Below are 26891 nucleotides of genomic sequence, written 5' to 3'. Positions count from 1 at the left end.
AAGTATGATACTTGTCAGTAAAATTCTTACCCACAACCAGTTAATTACTGGTACAATCAAAAAAGAGGTTGTCTCAGTTACTTATTTTGAGTTTTTTTCTGGTTGAATGTGAAACATAGTCAATACTGCAGAGGGATAGAAAAAGTAAATCCTTAAGATAAGGATTTGGAAGAAAATATTAAAAATCAAATGGTTTGCCAAAGTAAGATAAATGAAATTTTAATGAAGAACCAGCAAGGAAAGAAAATAGTGGAAAACTTGAAGAAAATGAATGGGACATGTCTGAAAAGGTTGTTGACGAGAAATGCTTAGTTGTGAAGGGAAAGCTAAAGAGAGGGAGTAGGGGAAGAATGGGATGGATAATCTCAAAGGAAGAGGGTTGTATGTCAACATGAAGGGGGCAGCAGAGGGCAAGAAGAGCTGGTGAAAGGGAGTCTGCAGTATGCAGTAACAGACTATCCATGATGATGGTGGAAATTTCATATTATAGATTAAATGCAACACAAATTTATCAGTGCCATACACACATGTATATGTGAACAGATATGTACCAATTTACTTCCACAATAACTTAATTACCCTCGATTCGTAGGTCATTCAAAGGTAACCCCTAATTATGGACCTCCTTCCTGGATGTCCTGGTTGAAAAGAAGGGGAAGGGATGCTTAGGGCACTCTGCTTCCAAGTAGAGGACCCATACTGACCAATACTCATATGCTTTTTCCCGCCACCATCCCTCTCAGAAGGCTAAACTGTGGAAAATCATGAAACATCGCCCAGTAACCATCTCCAATCAAGAATCCCTCCAAGAAGAAAAGGAGCATCTTGTCAAAGCACTACATTAATAATTGCTAAAGAAAAGATGTGGTCCTAAAAGGGGTAGTTTTGAAAGACAGAATAGGGGAGAAAGCATTGGTTAAATCTCCATGAGAGAATCCCACACCTAATGGTAATATTCTATATGTTGTGGAAACTATGGAGAGAGTCATTAGAGTCCTTTCCAGACAATGTAAAGACAAGATACACTTGCCGCAAGAAAATGGGTATCCATAATCCCAAGCCTAAAGACAGGATCTCCAGTTTACTCTATGAGGGAGTCTATCAGCTCCAACTTTTGTGTGGAAAATTGTAAATAGGGTACATCTACATAATACCCTGCAAGCCACCGCAGGGGCATGAGGCTATGCGGAAGAGATGGGAAGATTTATCAAATTAAGGATTCAAGAACATGCATGCACTACGGCAAAGAAATAGTTCACGTTCATACCTTTCCACCATGTTAGAGCAAGTGTGGTCTGAAGAGGGCCATATGGTGGACTTAAATAAAGCAAAAATGATTTGCAGTGAGACCTACTACTATCTGAGGCTATTTTGAGGGGCAATAGGAATCACCAAAACGACCTGATAATTAGAACTGAGAGGACGGCTATACTAGAGAGATCTGGAGATACGTCCGCCCTGACCTCGAAATCTCGATCGACTGTTCGTTTCAGGCTTCATCCCACCTATATACCAGCCCGGACCCCGAATCCGAGGCCGAGCGGGCATAGGGAGGTAGGACGGTCCGAGACGGACGGTCGGCCGGATTCTGGTCCGAGGGGATGTACCTCCAGGTCACATTGCGTGACAAATCCTTTATTAAGAGCATGAATAATCTTACAACATCAGGGTAGGTCAACAGGACCCCCCTGCCTTTGATTAATGAATACATAACTGCCATATTATCTGTATAAACATTAATTAGTGTATCCGGTTCCGTAATACTGATGGCGTGGTGTGCTGCCATCAACGCTGCCAGCCCCTCCGCTTCCAAGATGGGCCGCTCTTGCTCTAATGCCCAAATCTCAGTTGTCCGGAGCATGGGGATGGTCCACGCCGTCTGCCATGGCGTGGCATCGGCGTATACATCCATGACGTAGTGGAAGTTTGTAAATTCCCTTGGCGCGTGCCAGACTCCGTCATCCCATAGGCGGGCCAACCAGGTGGTGTCGCGTTGCGCCGTCTGGGTAATCAGGAACAACGGGAGTCGGAGGACATAAACACACCATGAAATGAATCCCGCTGCTTTCGGAATGTCGCGGTTTCTAATGCGCTTGATCACTTTAATAATATACTCGATTCTACGCAGGGAGTATCTGGTCAGACTGAGGGTCATGGCAGCTATAGTATGCTAGCCAATAGCTGGAAGAGAATATTCAGAATCGACCACCAGAAACCTGAAACAACCAATCAGAACCAACCTAGGGATTCCATTCCCCTATATAAGATGGCCAAAATCAACACATCGTCACTTCTGACCTGAAAGTGTCCAGCTTCTCGCCTGATCTGACCATCTTCATGGCTGGAGAAACTGTTGTTGAAATTCAGAGACACCCTGATGTGGAGGAATGCCCAAAGCCATTATCACTATAGTAATTAAGAGTATAGATGAAAGAAAATACTCAAGGGCTGAACAATACTATTTTAACCTTTTAGTCATGGAGAGATTTACCATGATACAAAGAAGCATTCAAAGCATCAGTGCTTCTTCTGTTGTCTGATTGGTCTTATCTTATATTTTGAATTCATAACCTTTATTTTAACTGCAAGGAATAAAAATGCTCTGGTTTGCTTGTAACTTTTTTCATTAATTGATGCATGGATTTTTTTACTTTCTACAAGTTTTTACGATATTATGCAAAGAAATATTTCCTAAAGATTCTCCATTTAGATTGAGTATATGCTGTTTATAATATCTCCCCTTTTCTGTCTCTTGCAGGTGGATTTCAAAGAATGGTTGGAATGAATCTAAGCAAAGCCCGTAAGAAGAGGATGAGGAGAATGCTTGAAGATGAAGAGGAAACTGAGAGCAACAGTCGTCTTCAAGGGCATTTGCCCAGCCAGAGAAGTTTGGTGGTCGATTGCTCACTTCTTCAGTTCAAGTGCACAACACTGTATTGCGTCGTCGGCCCCATGCAAACTGCTCACATAAGGGCGGTAATAAATATTCCTATGGAATTGTTTCCAGTTGCTGCTGGTGAGTCTAAAACTTACTCCCCCTTGAGCCTTGATCCCTCCCCTATATCTGCCACCTTTGATTTTTGATTTTCTTTTAACATTGGCACACACACACACACACACACACACACACACACACATATATATATATATATATATATATATATATATATATATATATATATATATAATTATATATATGCTGATATTTCAGCAGTACCTTGGGGACAATCTTGGCACATTCCTTTCTCATGGCTAAATCTTCTACAAGAATGCAATGCACTGAGATTTTCAGAATATTACACTATTTTGATAACATTCTGACACTCAGGCATTGATCAGAATTGAGAATGTCTCTTAATTTTTGCACATTTTTCTCTCACTGTGTTGTTGACTGATGGCCATCAACTGATCCCTTGTTGTCCACCTCTTTTAAAACTAAGTTCATTTAATAATTCAGTAGTAAAAGATAAATTCAAAAGAGCAGCTTTGTGGTGCTTGTCTTTTTTGAGTTCAAACATCAATATTTATAAACTATGTAATGGCTCAGTACATTCACTGTATCTTGTCATAGGTTAACATAGAGTATATTTTGATATTCACATATGCATGTTTGTATTCAAAATATACTTACTGGAAAACATTACTTTTTTCTCAGAGAATATATTGAAAGAAAAAGACATAATGATACTCTATTCATCTGGTGGAGTGGCTATTGAAGACATTTCTAATTCAATCCAGCCGGATATTCATGAGTGAGTTGATGTTTCTTGTCCACATACTTATAATAGCCATATAGACAATTACCTGTGGTAAATGTTTGATATTACTCTGAGTAGCAATGAACACTTTGCTATTACAGATCTTGATCTAAGTTTCATACATCAAGAGAAGAGTTCCTTAAGGACTGGACAGTTGTGGCTGATATAGATGAAATTAACATGTATCATATTTTTCTCTAGTTTGATTGACCTGCCAAAAGTAGCACCTGAGGTCTGCTCCATTGCGCAACTGATTTTGAAGAAGTGATAGTGTTGGTTGAATTAATTAAAGAAATTGAATGGTCATGTGGTGTTTTTGTATGAACTCTTTTCTCTTAAAAATTGGAAAAATTAGTTCAGTGTTAACAGTGTGAAATATATGGAGCACACCTGAATATTTTGGTGTTTCATTATATGCAACATATTAACAATGTTGACATTGAATTTTTGGTATTATGCTATCATTGATTTCTGTTTTTTGCATTTTCTAATGTTCCTATACAAATTATATTTCAGGCCAGACTTTGTAGAAGTTTCAACAACATTTTTTGGAAAGTTCCAAGAATTCAGAATTGACATCTGGATTTTTCTCATTAGTATGTCAGGAGGAATTATGATACTGTTTCCCATGATTTTGTTTCTCTTCAAGGTAAAGCTCTGAATGACATTAAATCAATAGTTCAGTTTCTCACAAATTTTTTTTATTATACCTGTATGATAGATATTCCTTAATGTATAATACGTTTGCTCGTAGGTTGGTTTCTTCAAAAGAAGAAAAAGGAAGGATATGGAATTACTCAAGGAAAACTCAGTAAGCCTACAATGGGATTATTTTGAACCCTAGTCATATCATAGCATAGCATATATATCATAGCATGCACATGAAATTAGGGAACACTAAATATTAATATATTATGAAATATTTTTTGGTTTTGGGTATAGTTACAGATCAAAGAAAAGGTGGTGGAATCTTTTGAGCTCAACATGCTGTCATACACTTCTGAAGGGGAAAATGCTGGCAAGTAAGTATGCCCATTAATTTTTTATTAAATAAAATTATGCAAAGTATTATCTTGACTGTAATGAATGAATTTGAGTTGGAAAACACAGCGTAAATTTTAATTTTTCCCAGAGTGTCTTTGTATTCACCATAAATGGATAATGCCATATAAATATCTAAATTTCATGATAAAATTGAAAGCTTATGAATGATCATATAGCATATAAAAAAGGATATAAAAGCTGAATGCAAAAATGAAACTTTAAGAGCTTAAAAAAATGTAACTATAGGAGCATTAAATGGTAAGAGGATAAGAAAACCATTGATTACAAATGAAATGATTAGGAAGATGGTTCAAAAAAGTAACCCGAAGAATATAAACAAATTGAGGTAGAGGGTGTACAAGGAAGTTAATAATAGACTGAGATGGAAAAGTAACAGCATGACAGAAGCATGGTAAATGATGCAAGGTGAAGGTATGGAAAGTTAACAAGCCAAGGATGAAATTGGTGCAATATACAGGAAAGTGAATGCAATTTCAGGAAATAAGAAGTAAAAATTCATGAAAAAAATAAAGAAAATCTAGATTATTGGATGTATATTCGGCCAGTGATTTTAGACATAGAAAGAGAATAGGACATAGATGACGACAGCTTAGGGCCAGGCATATGTGGTGGCAATATAAAACATCAATGAGGGAAATGAAATAAAATACACCTTGGGAATAGATTAAAGTCCTGCAGAACTACATCAGAGTAAAGGGAAATGAGAAAGGTAGAGTTTTTATAAACTAATTTTTGGTATTTATGAGGGAGAAATTTGGCCAGAAAATTTTGTCAGGTCAGTGTTAATTAGTATTCCAAAAAAGGGAAAGGCAGCCAGCCATGTGTGAGGACTATAGAATAATGAGTTTAATTTAACATGCGGCTAAAGTGATGCTTAGGATCATTAATTAGAGAATAGAGAGGATGGCAAATGATTACTTAGGTGATGATTAGTTTGAGTTCAGGAAGGAAAGAGCAATGTGTGATGCCAAAGCAATAATGAGGTCACTTATTGTAAAAACTGGGTAAATTCCACTGAATTTTATTTAAAATGACCTGTTTTGTCAAACACTCAACATCATCAGGTACAAAATACAGGGTTTTTCTTGTATATGCACACTTGGTTTTGTAGAGAGGAGATTTGGTAGGAGGGTGCTCGGGTAGGGATAGAGGGGTGGGGAAGGATTGCAGGGGAGTCTGTTATTCAAGTAGCGTAAAAAAGGGTGGTGTTAGGTGGTGGGAGAGAAGGTTAGTGATTGAACCAAGGGAATGAGGGGAAAGGGGGGTATTGGAGAAGGGTAAAGTGGTAGTCGCCAATGCTTAAGCATGCACTGGGGTAGGATGGTGGTATTCCTTTTTTGTAGAACACTTGTGGAAAAGAGGAAATAATAGCAATTTCAACCCTAACATCCTCCAAGGCTCAAGGAATCAATTTTTCAACAGTAGCAGAACAAGGAAATGACAAGCTTCAACACCATGGGCATACCATACATTAATTTTGATAGTAATGGCCACTGTGCTGTTCCATTTCTATCCAGGATCCTGACATGATGGTATGATTGTCCGTACCTAATTAAAATATATTTATAATTTCACACAACATTTTCTCTTGAAAATCTGATGTGCTCCTTTTAATTGTTGTTTGCATCCAACTCTATGGCACAACGACAATTAAATCACTAAGCTCAAGTATTTGGTTTAAGTGGTTCATTAGTTTCATCATGCACTGGTTTTGTCTTCATTTGTTGTCTATCTCTCACATACAAATATCTGTAAAAAAAATATCATGCACTATATCATTATTTGAGCCTTACATATAAACAAAATTTATTCTTTTGTTTTGATCACATTTTTAAATGCCTATGTACTCCTTGGATAAAATACTTGGGTAGTTTGATTTTTTGTTTGTTTTCTTATTTTTTCTTAGACCTCTGGCTGTGGCCTGCACCTGTTAATTTCATTGCAACACTTAAATTATGGTGAACACATATACTATCGAATATATTCCAAAGAGATTGATTACCTAAAATTCATAACTCTGCTATGAACTTTCTAAAAAAATATTAAACCTCTATTTAATTTTCAGGAATCTTTGTTTCTGAAATATGCATTTGTTTAATTTAGGGCTAAATAAATATCCTTCCAAAATATTTATAAATGTATGGTCTCTTTCACAAGAAATTTACATTTTTTGTTTTATTTTATTTTCATGGGTGGTTCTAGTTTGCATCTCCCATGGAAAAATTTTTCATCGCTTAAATTGGTAATCATAGAGGTATAATTAATAAAATAAAATATCAATATATAGTGAAAATGAGTCATGTTTGAAATTTTTCTTTAAATGTATCTGCAAGTAACTGATGACAGTTTTGTTTGAAAGGAAAACAGTGTATCAGCTAGTACTTTAAGATAAAACTGAAAAGAAAAGTAAAAAAGTAACACACATTTACATGCATGAACAATATGCAATGATTGAAGTATTTAAATGCAGATTAAAATACATGCCCTCCAAAATTATCTAAAAATTATTGCAGCCTCAACTAACCTGCTAAATATGAGAATTATTAAAGTTAAATGCATAAAAAGATAGGTTGGTAGAGCATTCTTATATAAAAACATTAGGGAGAATCTTTTAATATTTTAGAAAATGATTATTTTTATAAGAAATAACAATCATTGTACCCATAAAATTTAGGCAACTATTTTGTACATGATAAATTTTATGCTGTCTTTTCCACCAAGGAACTGTTATAACTCATGTTTTATTTGAAACACCTTTTTGGAAAGTTAAAAGACTCACAGATGAAACGAACTCAAAGAAGAGGGAAACTAATTTGAAACATCCTGAGGCTCCATACTTTACCGATGACTATTATTGAAGGTAATATAAAGAGGGAAGAATAGAGAGGTAGGTCATGGATGAATTAGAAGAAGTAGGTTATAGAAGATGTAACTACAAGGATAAGTGAGGGAATATAGAGATTGTCAAGGACCAGGATAGCATGGGGAGCCTCTATGGACTGAGTCTCTGATTGATAAATCATGATAATCAAAATACATTTAATAAAGGAATTATTGCTATTTTGTTATCATAAAATAATATAGTGCCCCAAACATCTCTATAAATAGTTCATCATTATATATTTCATTCCATAATCAAAACAGCTTTATTGTGCCTGAAATGAATTTCTCATGGGAATATGGAATGAATACACATATAAACATTACAAAGTAATGATACATAATCCATTATTTTTTTAATAGAGAGTCTGATAAATTTTACCAGGATTCATGAATTATAATGGATTATGTGGACACAAGTTCAAAATGTTCCAATTAACACCTTATCATCTATTTTGATCTCTAACTATACTTATAGGAGATATAGCTAAACTACTGAAAGACTTGTGAATATACACAAAAACAATTTTTGTGTACATTGCTTAAATAAGAGTTTTTATCTGTAACAACTTTTAATCACTTACATGAACAGAACTGTGGGTGGTAAAACCAAAGTTGCCGACAGGAGGAAAAATGCCTGTGGGAAAGTTGAAGCCAGGGTGTCAGAGTAGAGTCGGTTGTATATGGGCTCAAATATCATTGGAATGAGTGCCTCCATGCAGCCAAGAAGAGAGTTGACTCTGCCTGATTATGGAGAAGAGCAGAACAAACAAATTCTAGCATTCCTTGAGTGTATGAGAGGCCAAATATTCATGGTTCTTTCTGGAGAGCATGTTCTGAGGCATTGCATTTGCATTTTCAATGCATTTAAAATATATGAATCACCTTATCATAACATATATCATTATTTGAACTCACTGCTGCAGTGAATTGCTGTTAAATGTACATTCAAATTGTAGGATTCTATGAATGTATGCTCTTATGTTTAAAATTATCCAACAATACTACCTTATTTTGCTCCATAGGTTTTTAAGTGTCACAATTAGTATCTTATGATCAATTCGTATCCAAATCAGAAAGTAAAAGATGAGAATTAGGTGGTTACTGACTAACAGTTCCCATCTGTTCCATTTTTTTCTCAAGATGGTTTACGGCCAATTGGAGATTGATTTCCATCACTTTTCCACCATATAGGTAATGTGGCATGGGAGTGGCATGTGGTAATAGTATGGGAGCCATCAGAGTCCCCATTTTCTCCCATCCCTTCCAGCCAATCTGTGGAGTGGGGAGTGACACTGTCTCTCGTAATGAATGAACACTGGCAGGAGGCAAACTTTGTCTCCATCACCATTGAGGGAGCAATGGGGAGAGAGGGAATGTCGATGACTTCTTCAGCCCCATGTTAATCAAATGACCTACTAGCAAGTGAAACATATCTTAGATTAATTGTCTTCAAGAAGCCTGATGAGATGGAGCTTGTTAGACTGGCTGGAAGTATCCAGAGAGGGGATTCCATAGATGGAGGGGGTTCATAGGGGAGTGTGTCGAGCACAGCGGTCTAAACAGAGAGGAATTCACTCAAATGGTCCAGAGAGGGGTGAAAGGAACCCCACGCATCCCTGGGCAGACTTGGTATGGACTGCGCTGCAGAGGGGAAGAGTTGGTGATGTTCACTCTACCCCCTGCTCCCTTCAATATGTTTTCCCATGAGACTTGTTATCCTTATGTGCATCAAACCCTCAAGTAATGCAAGTGGTTTCCACTTTCCAGAACATGTATTCAAAGTGATTTTTCCAGGAAAAACTTAAAAGAGGCATGCAATCTTTATGCGTATGCTTTAGCTATCTAACTTCAGACTTTTTGTTTATGATGTGCCTATGACTCAAAAACAATTCTGAACTTTTAATAAAGTAGCTCTTAACCTTTTGAAGTTTAATGCTACTTCATTGATATTAATTGATAGTTCCATATCAATACATATTTCTGTTTTTTGTGATGATGTGTAAAATCCCTCTCCTGAATGAATCATATTGTACCTTTACTTTCTGTATTAACAAGCACTTGTGAATTTATGCTCGACTCTTCCCATTTTTTAATAGGCTCCAATCTACATATTTATTGAATTTTTTTCAATATAAATATGTTATTCCTGGGTAAGAAGAGTAGCTGTTCACTCTTGAATTAATTAATATCAACTCAGAAACATCAGATAAGAGTAAGAATATCCAATTAATTTCTTTAGTTTAGGCTAAAATATCCTAGGTTCTTCAAGTACTCTATGAACCAATAAACTCATTACTAAGTCATAAAATCATCAACATGAACTGATAAGTGTTCCTCAAAACCCCCAGAGAACATTTAAGTTGATCACATGATATACAGATGGTTTCTTGCCAAAATGCTTGATATGTTGAACTAAGATGAAACCATAAGCTCAGTAATCAACCCAAAGGTTGGTTTAATAGGTGATGGTAAAGTTCACCCAATACTACTAAGCCCAACGGCAGGTGGCATTCGCACATCAGGGAAGAGGGCCAGATCCTGTCCCTGTTCTGGCTATGGTTTCCCAGGAAGATCTGGTACCTGAAAAATCACACAGCTTGAGTGGAACTTGGGGTGCCAAGAGAGGCGTGCCTGGGAATCAAACCTGGACCTTCTGGTCAGTACTCCAATGCTGTACTCCTGGACTACTATGCCCATTTTAATGAAGATATTCATATAGTATTTTAAAAAGTCCATTGAAATTAGGTGCATAGGTATTGGAATCACCTTGTTCATTTCTCTTGACCAGTTTTGTAATGATTGCTCTTGGAATGACAACCACTTGGCCGTTTGCCATTTCCACCAGTGGAGCTGAAAAATACAATCTAATTGAAGACTCATTTTTACATAATATTACATCAATGTAGGTATACCTTTAATTTAATATTGATTTGTAATCCAACAGGTACACTTAGAGTTAATCACTTATTTTTGTTCAACTTGGAATTTCATGGAATGAATATGTATCAATTTGTTTTTTTAAAAAGAGTATGGATATTTAGTACTTACCCACATACATTTGCCAGCTTGTGTTAGCAAAAAGATAGAAAGTGCTAGAGAGCAGGTGACTGGTACAAGACATGGCTCCAATTATAGCATCAGCCATTTGCATGTAGTAACTGAATAATCCCATTGCTATAAAGGAACCTGCTCAAAGAGAATTGGAAAGAGGTAATATCGGTATGAGGAAGAGTTATATGAAAGTCATAAAATTTTAGGCATTTTTTTATCATTATTTCTTGGATACCAAAAGTTCTCATTTATATCATTATCATTTGTAGTATCCATGGTGTGTAACATAAGTATTCCAGTATTTCCAAAGTTCTTGGATATCTTGAGGAAAACCATGACTTTCGCTGCTACAATTCTCTATGTCCATTATTAATGGAAAATGTACTTCATTTCAAAAAGAGGAATCAAAAATATTTATTTAGACAAATATAAGATCCATGCATGTATGAATTACCCACATTGGATAATGCTGAAGGGAAATATGAAATGTATATATGTATATATATGTGTACATGTGTATGTATATATATATATGTATGTGTGTATATATATATATGTATGTGTGTATATATATATATATATATATATATATATATATATATATATATATATATATATATATGTATGTATATATAAACCATAAACACAGTAATCAACCCGAAGGTCGGTTTGGTAGGTGATGGTAGAGTTCACCCAGTACTAAGCCCGATATGGCATGTGAAATTCACACATCAGGGTAGGGGGGCCAGTTCCTTTCCCTGTATATATGTGTGGGTCGCGGTAGTCCAGTGGGTAGAGCATTGGACTGCCAGCTGTAGGGGGGCCAGTTCCTTTCCCTGTGCCGGTTATGGTTTCCCAGGAAGACCTGGTACCCAAAAAATCACTTTAGCTTGGGTGGAGCTGCAGGTGCCCAGAGTGCCTTGCCCGGGAATCGAACCCGGGACCCTCCAGTCAGCAGTCCACCGCTCAACCCCCTGGACTACTGCGACCCCATTATATATATATATATATATATATATATATATATATATATATATATATATATATATATAAATAATATATATTACTTAGTTTATGTGTTGTGGGCAGAAGTCCACTACAAGAAGTTTAGTTTAAATAAATGTATTTGTTTTGAGTGAATGCATTTATTAGAACCAAGGTTAAATTCATTCTTTACATATTACCAATAAATATTGCCTAAAAATGCATGAACAATAAATCTTCTGATATCCATGTATAGTTTAAAAACTTTTTAATTCAAAGAATGCCATCAACCTTATTCAGTTTCATACATCACATGTACATTTTGGCCATTGTAACCATTTTGTTATACTACTCATACTACTCAGAAAATAGATGCCAGCTTACTCATTTGGCTGATGTCTTTGAATAAATCTTTATCTATGGTATGAAATCAATGACAACTTTTTGACTGGATTAAAAAAAATGTTGCAAGTAAATCATCACAGAGAGATTAGCAACTTAGAATCACCTTAAAACATAGTGAATATTGATGATTATATTCTTATTATGGGCCATTGAAGAATAAATGGATTGCAATAAATCATAGAGTTATGGAGAAAATAAACCAAATGAACAGAAACATGCATGGTTATTCCATTAATTCTAATATGATGAAATCTAAGATTTAGCAACCATTGACAATAGTATCCTTGGAAACTATTTATTGTATATTTCAGAGGAAAATAAGTTAATATGGATAGTATAAAAGATCATGTCTTAATTGTGGAACTATTTAATAAAGAGAATAAGTTCATTCAAATCAATACTGTTTTTAAACCTAACATTGGTCCAAAATGTAGGTTTTAATTTTATAGCAATGGATATTTCAATACCACTGTGTTTTATCATGGATATCAATGTGTTCAATTAATTCTATTTTTGGTAGTTCAGAGTTTGACAAGGAAGTTTTATGCAAGGCATGATGTTGATCATGAAGTTGAAATTGATGAAAATATGGTGCAAGAAATAAAAAAGAAATCTCTTTTGGGACCTAAGGAAAGATTTGAATGGCCCACTGTTGAGAGCCATGAAATTGGCTGGTACAACGAACCCCTGGTTCCTCCAGAAACTAGGGCATGTATATTCTCCTACCACAGGCAACAATGTCCAATGACAAAATTTGGCACATCACTATTTAAGAAAAAATGAATGTTTGTGAACTTTTTGCGCCAGCTTAAAATCAAAATAGGCTTGGAATGTGCCAATAAAGTTTTTATTAAAAAATAAAGGTATTCATAGAAATATGTCCAACAGACATATAATTTTAATTTAAAATTTTGAACTTTATGTACAACTGAGTGCAAACTCCTGGAAAATATACATATTTGCAGTATGACCAGGGATAAAAAAGTCATTTTGAAGCAAGAAGTTTATTTCATTTGATAATGCCTACTTGATTATTAGCCATAAAGTCATTGTTTAAAAAGGTACAAATTTCTCATCTGAAATGAATACAAGTCATTACAAACTCTCATAATGCATCTACTTGGTCTATAAAAAATTGGACATCCCTGCATAATGATCTGTGGTGTTACTTATTGAAAAATGTCTAATTTCTTAATGGTACTTAGATTTGTGACTGTCTAGTCATTAATGTTTCAATAGGAGTATTGAAATGCCCTGAATAAATATATGTGACACATTATCATATTGTACATTATTTTACTTGGAAAAAAATTTTCTCTTTGGGAGAAATATTCTGGAATGAATTATGCTCATTGGACAAGGTTCCACTCTAGTTGTCATGAGGAGTCTACACTTTTTACAAATAACTGGAATTATTATATCTCATCTAGCAAATGAGTTCTCAAGTGAGTATCACTCTAAATTATTAATTCATTAATAACAATAAGATCACAGATAATATGATGTATGATATATATCTCACGGGATACTTCATTTTTCTTTACGATGGAAATAATCAGATTTATTGTAATGTTACTATCCATAAGGAGACACATTTTTTTTACCTTTTCAACTGTTCTTCATATTTAAGTTCAAACTGAAATTTTCAGCCAAATTAAGTAGTTTCATGGACCTTTGTGGCCTTATGTGTATTAACCATAACCATAAACACAGTAATCAACCCGAAGGTCTGTTTGGTTGGTGATGGTAGAGTTCATCCAGTACTAAGCCCAACGGCATGTGAAATTCACATATCAGGCTAGGGGTTAGTTCCTTTCCCTGTGCTAGTTATGGTTTCCCAGGAAGATCTGGTGCCCGAAAAATCACATAGCTTGGGTGTTGTAGCAGGTGCCCAGAGACTTGTCTGGGAATCAAACCCAGGACCCTCCAGTCAGTAGTCCAATGCTTTACCTACTGGTACACCGCGACCAACTTCATGTGTATTATACGGTGATGACTGGATTGATTATATAATATTCATACATTTCCTACTGATAAACCATTACATTATTGAATTTATTTGAAAATCATATCCTATTTAAAAATTTAAAAAAGCCATTCCTCCTTACCGATTACTTCCATCACCATTAAAAACATGCCATAGAGTCCATATTCCACTTCATCCCAATGGAACCGATATCTTGTGTATAGGAACATCACTGATTGCCTCCCTGGAATATTGAATTTTCCATAAACTTCTTTCATTGATATATTTCTGCGCAAGTACCTCCCAGAGACCCTTCATAACTAATACTATGGCATCAGAGACTATGTAATATAATTAATATATCAATAGATATGGCATTGTTACTCATCACTAGATTGGTAAAATAATTTTTAGTAAAGCATGTGTGCATTTATAGAACATAAATATAATATTTAAAGAGTGCGCTATCTTTTGCTGTCTACCTATTTGTAATCAGAATGGTATCACAATATTCCAATGTAAGTATAAACATTAGCATAGACAAAACATGAAAAATTGTACTTAACTAACTAAGAACAAAGTCACTGCCACAATGTTGGTAAATAAAGGTGAAAATAAATATGGAGTCAGGCAAGGTTGTAATCTCTAACCAGCACTTTTCAAAATTTTCAGAACTATCTAAAATCACTGGTAATCACGACTTAGCAAATTCAAACCCTTCATTCCCATGTTTCCTTTGACATTTCTTGCCTCAGTTTATTATTTTACTCCTGGTACTTTCTTCTTCCTAATTCTATCTTTACTTTTTCTATTTTTTTATTTTATGCATCTTCCTAATTATATCGTCTATAATCTATGTGTTTATAGCCGCTTTTATATTTATCGTTTTGTTCTCCGTTTTCTTTATCCCTTCTTTGAGAAATTACCATCCTTCTGCTCTTGTACCCATCCCATTATCCTACCTCTGAATTTGCTCAACTGCCTTTTGGTACTCCTTTGCTCTCATCCCATCTTAAGTATTCTAGATTCCATTTTCTTCTACCAAATCCCTTTCTCTCTCTCAAATTCAACAATATGTTTCATGAGCACTAATTTGACATCTGAATCCAGATGCACTCCTTGAAAAATTTGTGAGGTGGTCATGTCATACCCTAAATCTATGCCTCGCATTAATATAATGGAACTTGTATCTTCTCTGTATCTTTGTCATTTTACATAAGTACATAACTCTTATATGGTGTTCAAACGAAGTTATTAATGTCGAAAATACACGAAAAAATGGTGTGAAACGATGATTTTAGGGTATGCATATTGTGTAAAAAGTCGAGCTGTCTGATGTTTCAAGCCCTTACCGCAGGATGCGCCATAAGAAAGGACGAGGCAAAACAGCATGAGGAAGATGAGTCGCCTACTGTTATTCGGCCGGCGACGGAAAGTCACTTTCAATGGTCCCATAATCTCCCTCGGGTCCATGCACTTATCTGCCAAAAAATAAGCATCCATTAGGTCTTTCTTTCATCGAGCACATTTGACAGAGGACGAGGAATTTGAGGGGGACATCAAAAGGAGCGAAGCAAATTCTCACAGCAATATTTGGCCTCACTGTTCACCCGAGGGCCCTGCTTCTCTTTCACAAGGCACAGCGTCAGCACAATGGCCGCCATCTCCAGGGCGGCGGCGGTGCCGAAAACTCCTGGAAAGGAAAGAAGCACGCATTTGTCAGTGAAATGAATGCCGGCAGCGTGGAGCCCCTCTGGTGCTTACCCGAGAACCCGAATGCCTTGAAGAGGAAGCCAGAGATGACGAAGCCGACCACCGTCCCCAAGCACCAAAAGCCGTTGGCCATCCCGAGTCGGAAGGTGTGGTGCTGTGGGGGCGCCTGGCATACCACGTGGGCGTACGCGGCCGCGTCGAAAGCGGTGCATGACCCCGTCAGGGCCACGGGCAGCGCCACCGTCAGGGCCGCCAGCGTGGAAGGCCGGACCGCGGCACCGTGCGAGCCCGGCTGCCTTGAAGGAGAGGAAGGGGGATGAGGGGGTGGGCGACCCCCGAGGAAGAACCCTCTCCTGCATGGGAGGCACTCCGAGAAATTGGGCCAGTGCGCATCACTGAAATTCACTCAATGATCACGAATTCTCCTTTATTGCTAAGTCACTTTGATTGAGACAACCATGGTAAGTGACTCTAAAGCGAAAGAAAATCACAGAAGTAAACAGGGTGTGAGACCTGTACTGTTTTTTTAAGACGTACGACGAAGTGCAGACGTTACTGAGGTTTCAATTGATGAGATTCTTGTACTTCGACGACTCGAACCACGACCCCAAAAAATTAACAGGATCCTCAGATCCTAAGTATTGAGCTATAATTCCAACGGTTGATTGATATTTTAAAGAGCTTACATTTTTAACTGACAATACTTCTTACCCTCCATGAAATATGATGCTCAAGACGAAAAGCAAGGAGGCCTGAAGGAATCTGCCCAGTAAAGACAGCAGCATAACCGCCCTGCGATTAGCACGAGACCTCTCTGTGCCATCACTCCACACTCCGAGCAGAAGTACCACCGGCACCAAGATGGCGAATTCCACGGCAGATCTCCACGCCTGCATAAAGAGAGGGAGTAATACGATTACAGTGTCGAACTTCAGTAATCAGTAGTAGTAGCCCACCCATTTGACTACCACTCCCCTTCGCCATCATACTCTCAACGGAATCCGAGATCGCTTCGTTTGACTGTTTCCCACAATTCCCATTGTCCCGAAAGGCACATGCTGTCCGATGACCTATCCCTCAATGGGCGAGACTTAGTGTGCGGAGAGTCCCGCTCGGCCACCGGAGGGGCGCTAAGAGGAAGGGTGGGGGGAGAAGAAGGGTGGAGGGCGTCTTCGAATGGATGGGGAAGGAATCCGGATGAGGAACCTCCGCCGGGAGGAGAGTTGCTCGCGGCCAGTTCAACGAAGAACGCTAGAGATGGGCACGACGGGCCCGGGACACCTTTGCATTCCAGCCATCAGACGGGGGACTCCCGCTTGGATCTGACGGATGTCTCTGATATCAAGGTACTTCTGTCCTACATTTATTTCAATGCATCACCGTTGTCAAGTGCCCATTCTACCTTCCCCGCAAGGAACATATTATTGTATGTCCAATGTAACCGACAGATATGAGAATGACGGACTTAGATCGAGACGTTGAGTTTCGAATGCGGGGTGCGAGAGGAAATCCCACATGGATTTCTTCTCGCACCATGCAATCCTTATAGAATCGTTTAAATTGATTTTCTAATATGCTCAGCAGTGCTTATAACATTTTGGATGACTGGCTAACTAAAGTTAGATCATCCAAATTAACTGATTCTATTCATTCTCCTCCGACTTTCATTCATATCCCCAGTTAATTACATGCCTTTTATACTATTTCTTACACAAATAAGATGTAAAAAATCATTGTGCTAAAAATCACGGTGATAGTAGACATCTCTATATAACCATACTTCATAACGCTGCCCATCCCGACCCTCCATCTACCTCTTGTATCTGTGGGGTCTTGAGATATATGTACGAGATCGGTTCAAAAAGTATCGCGACTCTTGTGTTTTTCAAAAATTATTTATTTATTCATGAATATCTATTTTGTCCCCTTCAAAGTAATCTCCATTTGATAATAAACACTAGTGCCAACGTTTTTTCCAATCCTCGAAGCACTTCAAAAAATCATTTTTTGTGATCTTGTTCAGCTCCTCCTTCGATGTAATCTTTATCTCGTCAATCGTAGCGTAGCGTCGTCCTTTCATGGGTTTCTTCAGTTTCAGGAGCAAGAAAAAGTCACCGCGGGGCCAGTTCTGGAGAATACGGTGGCTGAGGCATCATTAGTGTATTGTTTTTGGCCAAAAATTCGCGCACAAGTAACGATGCTTGAGCAGGGGCGTTGTAATGGTGCAAAAGCCCATTTTTATTCTTCCATAAATCCGGGCGTTTGTAACGGATTGCCTCGCGCAAATTGCGCTTGAGTTGCAGGTAATATTCCTTATTTACCGTTCTACCCCATGCCAAGAACTCATGATGCACCACGCCCCTGTAATCGAAGAAAACTGTAAGCAAAACTTTCACATTCGACCGAACTTGGCGCGCTTGTTTCGGTCTTGGCTCGTGCTGCAGCTTCCATTGTGATTATTGAGCTTTAGTTTCCACTTCATTACCATAAACCCATGATTCGTCATGACCCTCTGGAGCAAATTTGGGTCGTCGCGGACAGAGTCTAACACCTTATTAGCAATGTTAATGCGTGGCTGTTTTTGGTCGAAATTGAGCAATCTTGGTACGAATTTCGCGGCGACCCGTGTCATATGCATCGGTCACGGGAATGGCTCGAGCCAATAGATATGATTAGGTCCTCAGCAACTTCTCTGACGGTGATTCGACGATTGGCCGATACTATTTTCTTCAATTCATCAATGTTTTCGTCTGTCGTTGACGTGCTCGGGCGTCTGGCACGCTCATCGTTGTTCACATCTTCTCGGCCCTCTGAGAACATTTTGCACCACCAATAAACGTTGCTTCGGTCCAAGTTAGCTTCTCCATATGCCACAGCATTCGAAATACGTCCGCGCACTTAATTTCGTTTTTCACACAAAATGTGATACAGATTCTTTGTTCCATTTTTTGGAACAGGCAAAAATCGAAGACAAGCCGAAAAACATCGGAGCAAAACAGCCGTCAACAATTAACTGAACATTCAAAATGGCCGAAATGTTCGGCATAATTGAGAGACATAAGTACTAACATAACGCCATAAAAAATCGTAAACCAAATATACGTAACCCGCGAAAATTCAAAATTCACGATACTTTTTGAACAGGCCTCGTATACATATAGGTTGCCGACAGGTGATCTTCTTCCATTCTACTCATATTCAGCGATGTATTTATTTATTTTACCTCATCAACTCTTTTAAACACCTCAAAATTTACGAAACAAACGAATATATTTCGATTGCATTCTATGCGCCTCTCTATGAGCGACTTCATTATTGCTTTGGCATCACGCGTACCTTTCTGAGAACAAGCTGATGATTCCTTGAACAATCATTTTCCATCTTCTCATTGATAATCTTAAGAATCACGTAGCTTATTATTCTACAGTCCTCTCATGGGGGTGCTTTCCGCTTTATTATAATGGAAGAAATCCTGATCTAAAGAAATATTCCGGTCAAATTCCTCCCTCATTGATGCTACTCATTAGTCCATTAAAACACTTAGCACCACATTTCCCTAAATCTTTAAATGATTCACGGATGTTCTGTCTACTCCATTTACCTCCAACTACTAGTTTATACTATATGTATTCTTTCTATCTCTCTTGAATATTTTTGGATCAATGAATAACTTTCTGACTTATCTTTGATTATTTGCATGGATTTTGCCTTCTCAGTTCCGGACCACGCTTCTTTCGCTCAGTTCACTCCCCACTTCAGTTTATTACTCAACTCTTGATACTACCTTACCTACCTTATCTACATTCTTCCATATCCTTCTCTGGTCTATCATGCAAATCATTCGTCTGTCATGCATGGTTTGTACGTCCTTTTCCTATTTTCTATTCCTGTGGTATCGTATGTGGTACTCGATATGCCATTTTTGATAACTTCCTGTCTCCCCATCCTCACTCACAACTTTCTCTACTGCCTGCCGGCAATCCCAGCGTTTCATCCTGGTTTATACTTCCCATTTCATTTCCTCCATTATCTCTCCTATTTTACACGTATTCTCTTGAATCTGACGCTGCATTTTATTAGTAATATATTATAACCTTAAACCTCCTCTGCTCCTGGGAAACTGTGTGATTTAATCATATTGTACCCTAATTTGTGCCTCACCATAATATCGTATAGTCTAACTCATATCTTCCTGAATCCTCGGGCATTTCCCATGTCTACCTACGCCTTTTGAGTGTCTATTCCAAGTGCTCCTCTCTCTCCCTTATGGTTATCCTCTGTCTCCTACAAAGCTCTATTGTTTCCTTCTCGCGGTCATTTCTAGTTCCTAAACCGTAGACCCTAACCTCACCACCATCTCTTCCTTCGCCTACCGTCGTGCTTCAACCCCCCATCACTACGTGTATCAAATTTTTCCCTCCAGGAGCTCCCGCGAATTATCTAATATATAAATGTTATCTAATTGATCGTATACGCTGCCAACTTCTTCCTCCCTATGATTGTTTCTCAGCATAGTATAACTTTGATTATGTCAATGTATATGTATTTATTTATTTTACCTAAATTTTTACCTTTTGAATGCATGCTATGAAATAAAAAATAGATTTCATTCATTGTAATGCTTGTTTTACCTGTTAGGCTTAAAGATAGTGGAAGATACCTACTTCACACATATTTCACATCGGGAAACTCTCAGGGTTGGGAATTATTTACTACGTTCTCTGTTGCGCTTATGATTTTATGATAGTTTAAATATGTGCCATGTTTTCCAAATAAATGTGTCCGTATAATACCTGGATTTTGGCAGCGTCAATTTGAATCACAGCCTCTGCTTGGTCCAAATCATCCTCTGCAACTTCCGTGAGAAGCTGATGGCATACGGCTGGAGTGATATTCTGGCCAGCAACCGTTTTGTTTTGCTCTGCATGCTCACTGCACACCATGTTCAGCAAGAAACTCTGCCACACTACCTATTGAAAACAAGAATGCAATTGGAGCACACAGGTATGCGTCAGTTTCAACACCCAAATGACTGTTAATTCATCATTTCGTCTCTTATGTATGTCCACACATACCATTCCATTCCATTTCCCTTCAGAACAGAAATATTAAAAATATCCGCACTTTACAGTTGTTTCAATAAACTTACTTATTTTTACTGATTCACTCGTACTACTATTTTTACTTAAAGGAATTCCTATAAGAGGTAGGAATTAATGAGTGTAAGTTGGTAGGATATAAAGTGATTCTAGCAGAATTGGTCTTGTAAGGGACCAGACACCTGATTGTAGTTAACAACAGTATTCGACCAGAAGGCTTGTTTCTCAAAAGAGGGCAGAGCTCACAACCAATAAACCCAAAGGCATGCAAATCTTGCACTCCAGGGTAGAGATGGACCTTTTTCTTTTCTCTATGGTTGCCCAGGAAGACATGCTATCCGGAAAATCACTCGGCCTCCGTGAAGCTACTCGAACAGAACTTAATCGGTTTCATGGGGATCCGCGTCGCAGATGTCGGAGTCACTTCAAGAGATAGTTGCCCACCCCCGGGCACTTGACGCGTTCCGGCCGACGGGCAGGGCGATTCACTCACCTGGATGAGCATGGCCGCTGTCATGTGCACCACCATCACGGGTTCCACGGTGGCGCTGCGGAAGAACGTCGCCACTCTCCGGCAGAGGGAGAGACGCCCGCCCGCCGGAAGGACGGCGACCACTCCCGCCGACGCCCCCTCGCCAACCCCCGCCATCGGTCTCCGTCGACGGTAAACAAAGTGGGCCCTCGCCTCTATCGCCTCCCTGTCCTCACTGGGCGCCCATATCCTAAAGGCCGAGATCAAGGCCCGCCGAGGGCACTCTTCTCACCCCCGATCTTGCCCCTCTCACAATGTCCAAGGGCAAGGTCCCTCCATCACCGCCGCCTGGTAATAAGAGATAACACAATCGGAAGGAAATGGTCGTGAGAATTGTGATTGTCGTTCCAGTTTCGATGCTTGGAAGCGTAGGATACCAGCAATATTATTTGTATTTTTTAATTACCCTGCAGGCCACCGCTAGGGTGTGTGGCAGGGGGTGAATAGTACACACCAGACTAATTTTGTCCCGAATATTTTTACCCCTACCGCGGTCGGACAATGCTATTCTGATCCTTTATCGTGCTTGGCAAAAATGACATAAAATATCATCTATTCAAACTATTAGGGTTTATGTTTTTATTAGCATGCTCTATCATATTATCGACCTCCTTTCTCATCTGTGCCGTGATGTTGGCTGGCACGAAGAACTTACTGTTTGGATTCGGGGGTCACGACTACAAATCGCCAGTTTGTTGTTGAATTGGGTGACAATTATTTATTTTAATTTATATCAAAATCATTGATGGTCTCTTACCACCTACAAAATCCACCTCAGCGTACCAGAGTCTGCCAGTCATTCTCGGGGTTATCCACCCAAAATACAGGGTGAGACGGAACGGACTCCCTAGTTTTAAAAAATCACTGAAGAACGGACGGGTGAATTAGGGGAGTGGGAGTGGTGGCGTTAGATTGGGGAAACAGCGTAATTGTTATTGATTGCCATGCAGTGGTCTGGTGAGCATCGAGGTTTTGTCGTAGAAACGATCTTTAAAAACAATGATTAGTGTGGCGGTGACGCAGAGGGCTTTTCGTAGACAGTTTGGTTTGACTCGTCATGACAGAGTTCCCGATGCTAAAACCCCCAGGGAATTGATAACTAGCGTACGGGTGACAGGATCTGCACTTCCTAGAAAACCAACTGGGCGACCTAAAAGTGTGCGGCCACCTGATAAACATCATGGCAGTGAGAGCGTCCGTTGAACACTCTCCATCGCGCCATGCGCGGAAACATGCCGCTGCTTTAGGAATATCGCCCAGAACGGGAAGGCAAATTTTACACTCTGACCTTCACTTACACCCCTAAAAGATGATGGCAGTTCAAGAATTGAGTTTAGAAGATTGGGTGAAACGTCCAGATGCTTACAATGTAATCTTAACCTCTGTGCAACCTGACACTATTCTGTGGCCTAGCGATCAAGCGCATTTTCACTTCTCTGGCTCAGTAAATGAGCAAAATTTTCGCTACTGGGCGACTGAAAACCCTCGTAAACTTCATCCAAGACCTCCTCATAGCCCCAAAGAGACAGTTTGTTGTGTTGTGTCCTCCATAGGTCTTATTGGGCCTTACTTTTTTTGAATCTCGAGGTTCAACTGTTACTGTGAAATCTGTGCGCTATTTTGAGATGCTGGAGAACTTTTTACACCCCAAAGTGGTGAAGAATATGACACAGAAGCCTTTTGGTTCCAACAGGATGGTGCCACGGCTCATACCGTCCGTCGTTCACGCCAAATCCTGCAAGAACAATTTCCCGGCCGCCTAATCTCCTTACGAGGGGATGTTCCACGCCCCCCTCGCTCCCAGGATTTGAGCCCACGTGACTTTGGAATATCTCAAAGCTGAGGTTTACCAAGTTCGACCAAGGACCTCGGAAGCTCTTAAGGAGGTAATTACAGATGTAATCGCTGGAATAACGTTAGATATGCTGAGAAGAGTTTTCGAAAACCTTTTTGAACGACTCAACATGTGTATCGCTCACCAAGGTCGTCACCTGGATGAAATAATTTAAAAAACCTAATGAAATAAAATGTAGTTTTCAGAAATAAAAATCTTTTTTAATTATCTTAGTTGGTTTTTTTACAATCCATTCGTCAAATCAGGGAGTCCATTCTGCTTCACCCGTTAGATAGAAATATGAAATCAATAAAAGCCTTAATATGGCCATGACGATTGTATACAAAATATATGCTTCGTCGTTGAGCAGAATTTGACAATGTCAAGCTGTAACCTCTGATCCTGGGCATGTAAGTCCAGCCTGTTTACTTATCGAATCCACATCGACTAAATTTCATTCCCAAAAGCATTTGCTCGCCCCCGCGATCTTCCGCGCCGACAAAGCTCACGGATGTAATGGATGACTCAAGGGATCATTAAAATCCACTCAAAAGTACATGAAAGAGTGAAACGACGCTAATCATTCGTTCATTCGAGTCTCCCACCGGGGTTCTCCAGCCGTTCCTTTTTCCACGTGACTCCACCCTTGCCACGCTCAGCCTTTACAGACACCCTCCCCTCACCCCCACACTCCTGTGTCACTGCCTTTGTAGTTGAGTGTTGACCCTCTATTTTTGTGCCATCCTACCAGAGAGTTTGGGCGGCAAATTTCATAAGCCCGAACGTATGAAATGGTAAATAAATATTGATCTTTTTAATTTTGCCAATTAGGACTGCCGGGTGGTAAGTGTCTAGAAGTCAGCACCTCACGGCGCAATTAGCAACTGGATTGCTCTCGTGGTTTGACAATCAGCGGGGGTGGATCTGATTGGTTTCCGGACGGCAGAAGCGTTAACCGGGACGATTGCAATTGAGTATCAGTAAGCTATAATGAAAATTATGAATAAGGACAGGGAAATGGATTAAATGATACGTACGAAAAAAAGAGATATCGAAAGCTGAAACCGAAAGTGTAGGAAAATGTATCGGCGGATTGGCAATGAAGTGGGGAGACTTGACTGGGCTGTCGCTCGGTGGGCGCACGCGAGTTTCTCCTGCTTTGCCGTATTCCTCCGGACACGTGCTAGCCCTTAGAGTTCCGCGCGGAGAGAAATCAAAGAGCGGTGAAATTAATGATTCTGTTGACGAACGAACGTGCGTCACGTTATCTGCGGAATCGTATCCCTCAAGGCAGCACACAAGTCCACGCAAAAGCCGTCTTTCTTGATGAACTTCGAAAAAACATCCATCATCCCAAGACTTGAACCGCGGACCTTCTGCGTGTAATATCAAGTCGATACTGAATTCAGTCAAAATTATCAGACGGCGTGAAAACATCGGACTTACCTACGAGAAATCGATCATCCGGTCAGAATTGATTGATATTCTGGAGGTTGAAGGCAGATTTCGGGAGAATCCTGGAAAAAATTACAAGATTGTTTAATTTTAGAGAACGGCACTAGAGATATACTTTGTTTTAAGACTGCTTCATCCATCTTTTTTTGTCATATTCGTGCCATCTCAATTATTTTTTTTTCCCCTCCATCCAACTTACTCAGGGGATCGAGATGGTGCGGGGGCTAACGTACTGGCTTCCCACCCTGAGGGCGCGGGTTCAAATCCCGGCGGTGTTGAATATTTTTCAGAGGTATCTCGATCCCTACTTGAGGTGCTTTGTGGAGGGCACTTTGAGTGAGTACGCCGTCCGTCGGATGGGACGTTAAGCCGCGGACCCCTTGGCGCCTTTCGTAAAGAGTAGGCTAATGCCGACGCCGGGTTTCTCTCCACCCTTCATCCTTTCCTGTCCTTCCCCTATGGCGCAAATGACCTTAGCTGTCGGTCGCCTCCCCTCAAAACTACAACTACTACTCCAACTTACTAACGTAGAGAGCATTATCCCCTCTATCGCAATTTTTAATTGCAGTTGCGATTGCCTTTTTTCATCACTTCCATCTACTCTTTCTTCCCTCACTGAATTTCCCTTCACATTCCTTCCCCTTGACATTCCTTCATTTATCTTTCTGTATTTCCATAGGAATTGTTCCATTCTCCTTGACGTTAATGATCAAAAAAGTTATTGATGTTCATCGGCTTTTGGAATTCCCAGATTTCGCAATCATACAACGCTAAGGTCACTTTCAAAGCATCATTATACCTCCATCTTTGCTTTACTACCACTTGACACTGATCCAAAAAACTGTCAAAGAATTTCGTCTTTGGTAAGGTAACTGTCCTGGTCAAACGGAAGCCTTTCAGCTTCACTTGCCCTCGCAGAATAAATAAGAGTTTGTGTCATTGTGAGATGTTGGTGAAAGAGGTAATGATGTATTTCGGTGTTTCGTTTCTCGAGAGTGCGCTTGTAGGCACAAATGTGGCCGTTAAAGGGGGGCGCACTATCAGCGGCACGGGTCTTGACTGCCCCGGGGGATCCACGCCCCGGGGGAATCACTGCCGTAGTGAGAGAGGAGTTGTCCCGTGACGTCGAGGACAGTGGGTGGGAAGTTCGGAATCCCAACGCATGTTAACAGTTGCGACACTTAAGCTGCGCAGTGACATGCAATAGATGATGTGTGGGTGTCTAATGACAACACCTTCGGCTCATTTTATACCAAACAACTAAAACAAAATTCAGATTGATTTAAGAGTGATTAAAGTTTTAAAAAATTAAATAGTTGTTTAGAGTCCGCTTAAAACCTACATTTAATCAACATATTCCCTTATTAATTTGGATTATGTGATTCCTTATGTCTCTTTCGTAAAAAGAGCACACTGCTATTTTAGTTGACAATCTTTGTTACGCAATGGACACAGCTTACCTCAAAAAAAGTTAAGTCTGAAGTTGATTACGAAAAAATAACTAAAGCACGGCAAGTAATAAAGGATCAAAATAAATACATACTATTTCGTCTCTTGTGAATGGTTTCAACACTTAGTTCTGGGAGAGAGAGAGGTTGTGGAAAGTTTCCAATTGGATCTAGGATGTTGGTGGCTAATTATTAAAACAGCGATATTATCAAAAAGAGTACTTAAAAACATTAGATGTCACGTATTTCGGGATAGAAAATGTAAAGTAAATACATAATGTGTTATTTTAAACAATATGCTCTGAGTATTAGTGAAACAATCGACCAAAAGGATATAAAGGATTACTTACGAGGAATAAATGGCACCAACCGTGGTGATTTTGGTAATACAATCATACGTATTCATCTCTTATGAGAGCACGTGGGGATTGGGAAATGGGGAAGAGCTGCAGGCTGGTGAGAGAGGCTCGCGATAACGACAAGGAAAGAGTGTGGGGTAATTTAGAGACTGCGAAGAAAAGAGTCCACGCCGGGTTTCCCTCCCTGTTTCTCTCCACATCCCACAACGCACGAATCCCTCTTACCTTCCTTTCCAAATGTAGGCTGTTCATGGAAGAGTGTTGAGCGCCGCGCCTGGCACCTGGTGCGTCCTAGTCGACTGTAATCCAAACGTTGCTATCGGAGAGTCTCATGTTAGA

The 26891-nt window shown here is 39.3% G+C and overlaps 2 protein-coding genes across 4 annotated transcripts in view; one reads left to right on the top strand and one right to left on the bottom strand.

Annotated features, from left to right (window-relative positions):
• Nucleotides 1-8995, top strand: part of LOC139687848 (integrin alpha-IIb-like) — an 11903-nt gene extending 2908 nt beyond the window's left edge. For both annotated transcript variants that reach the window (XM_071585177.1, XM_071585186.1), the window contains exons 3-8: nt 2759-3016; nt 3656-3752; nt 4275-4407; nt 4513-4569; nt 4701-4780; nt 8898-8995. In XM_071585177.1, coding sequence (XP_071441278.1) covers nt 2759-3016; nt 3656-3752; nt 4275-4407; nt 4513-4569; nt 4701-4780; nt 8898-8901 — 629 coding nt within the window. In that variant the 3' untranslated portion in view covers nt 8902-8995. The remainder of the gene's footprint in view (nt 1-2758; nt 3017-3655; nt 3753-4274; nt 4408-4512; nt 4570-4700; nt 4781-8897) is intronic.
• On the bottom strand, nt 5824-26891 carry LOC139687837 (probable peptidoglycan muropeptide transporter SLC46). Of its 2 annotated transcripts, XM_071585156.1 has the most exons (13): nt 26778-26891; nt 24737-24807; nt 21418-21744; nt 20619-20795; nt 16537-16715; nt 15877-16121; nt 15698-15805; nt 15465-15593; nt 14255-14356; nt 10755-10892; nt 10473-10556; nt 8288-8447; nt 5824-6572 (listed from the first exon to the last, which is right to left on the bottom strand). In XM_071585156.1, the coding sequence occupies exons 3-13, from the start codon at nt 21571-21573 to the stop codon at nt 6488-6490; spliced, it is 1563 nt and encodes a 520-aa protein (XP_071441257.1). In that variant the 5' UTR covers nt 21574-21744; nt 24737-24807; nt 26778-26891; the 3' UTR covers nt 5824-6487. The 2 variants fall into 2 exon arrangements, with proteins under 2 accessions (XP_071441257.1, XP_071441265.1); XM_071585164.1 differs by lacking the exon at nt 24737-24807.

This window comes from Hetaerina americana, unplaced genomic scaffold, assembly GCF_022747635.1.
Source record: "Hetaerina americana unplaced genomic scaffold, ioHetAmer1.1.p SCAF_1, whole genome shotgun sequence".
Classification (NCBI taxonomy): Eukaryota; Metazoa; Arthropoda; class Insecta; order Odonata; family Calopterygidae; genus Hetaerina; species Hetaerina americana.
The sequence above is the reverse complement of the archived record's forward strand: the minus strand, read 5'-3'. Positions and strand labels throughout refer to the sequence as shown.

Excerpts from the sequence above, each read along its gene's own strand:
- LOC139687837 (XM_071585156.1), bottom strand. The coding sequence starts at position 21,573 with ATGGCGGGGGTTGGCGAGGGGGCGTCGGCGGGAGTGGTCGCCGTCCTT. Across the intron at positions 14,357-15,464 it reads TTCTTATGGCGCATCCTGCG|GGAGGCAATCAGTGATGTTC; the intron begins GTAAGGGCTTGA and ends TCAATATTCCAG. Across the intron at positions 10,893-14,254 it reads AATGGTGATGGAAGTAATCG|GTTCCTTTATAGCAATGGGA; the intron begins GTAAGGAGGAAT and ends CTCTTTGAGCAG.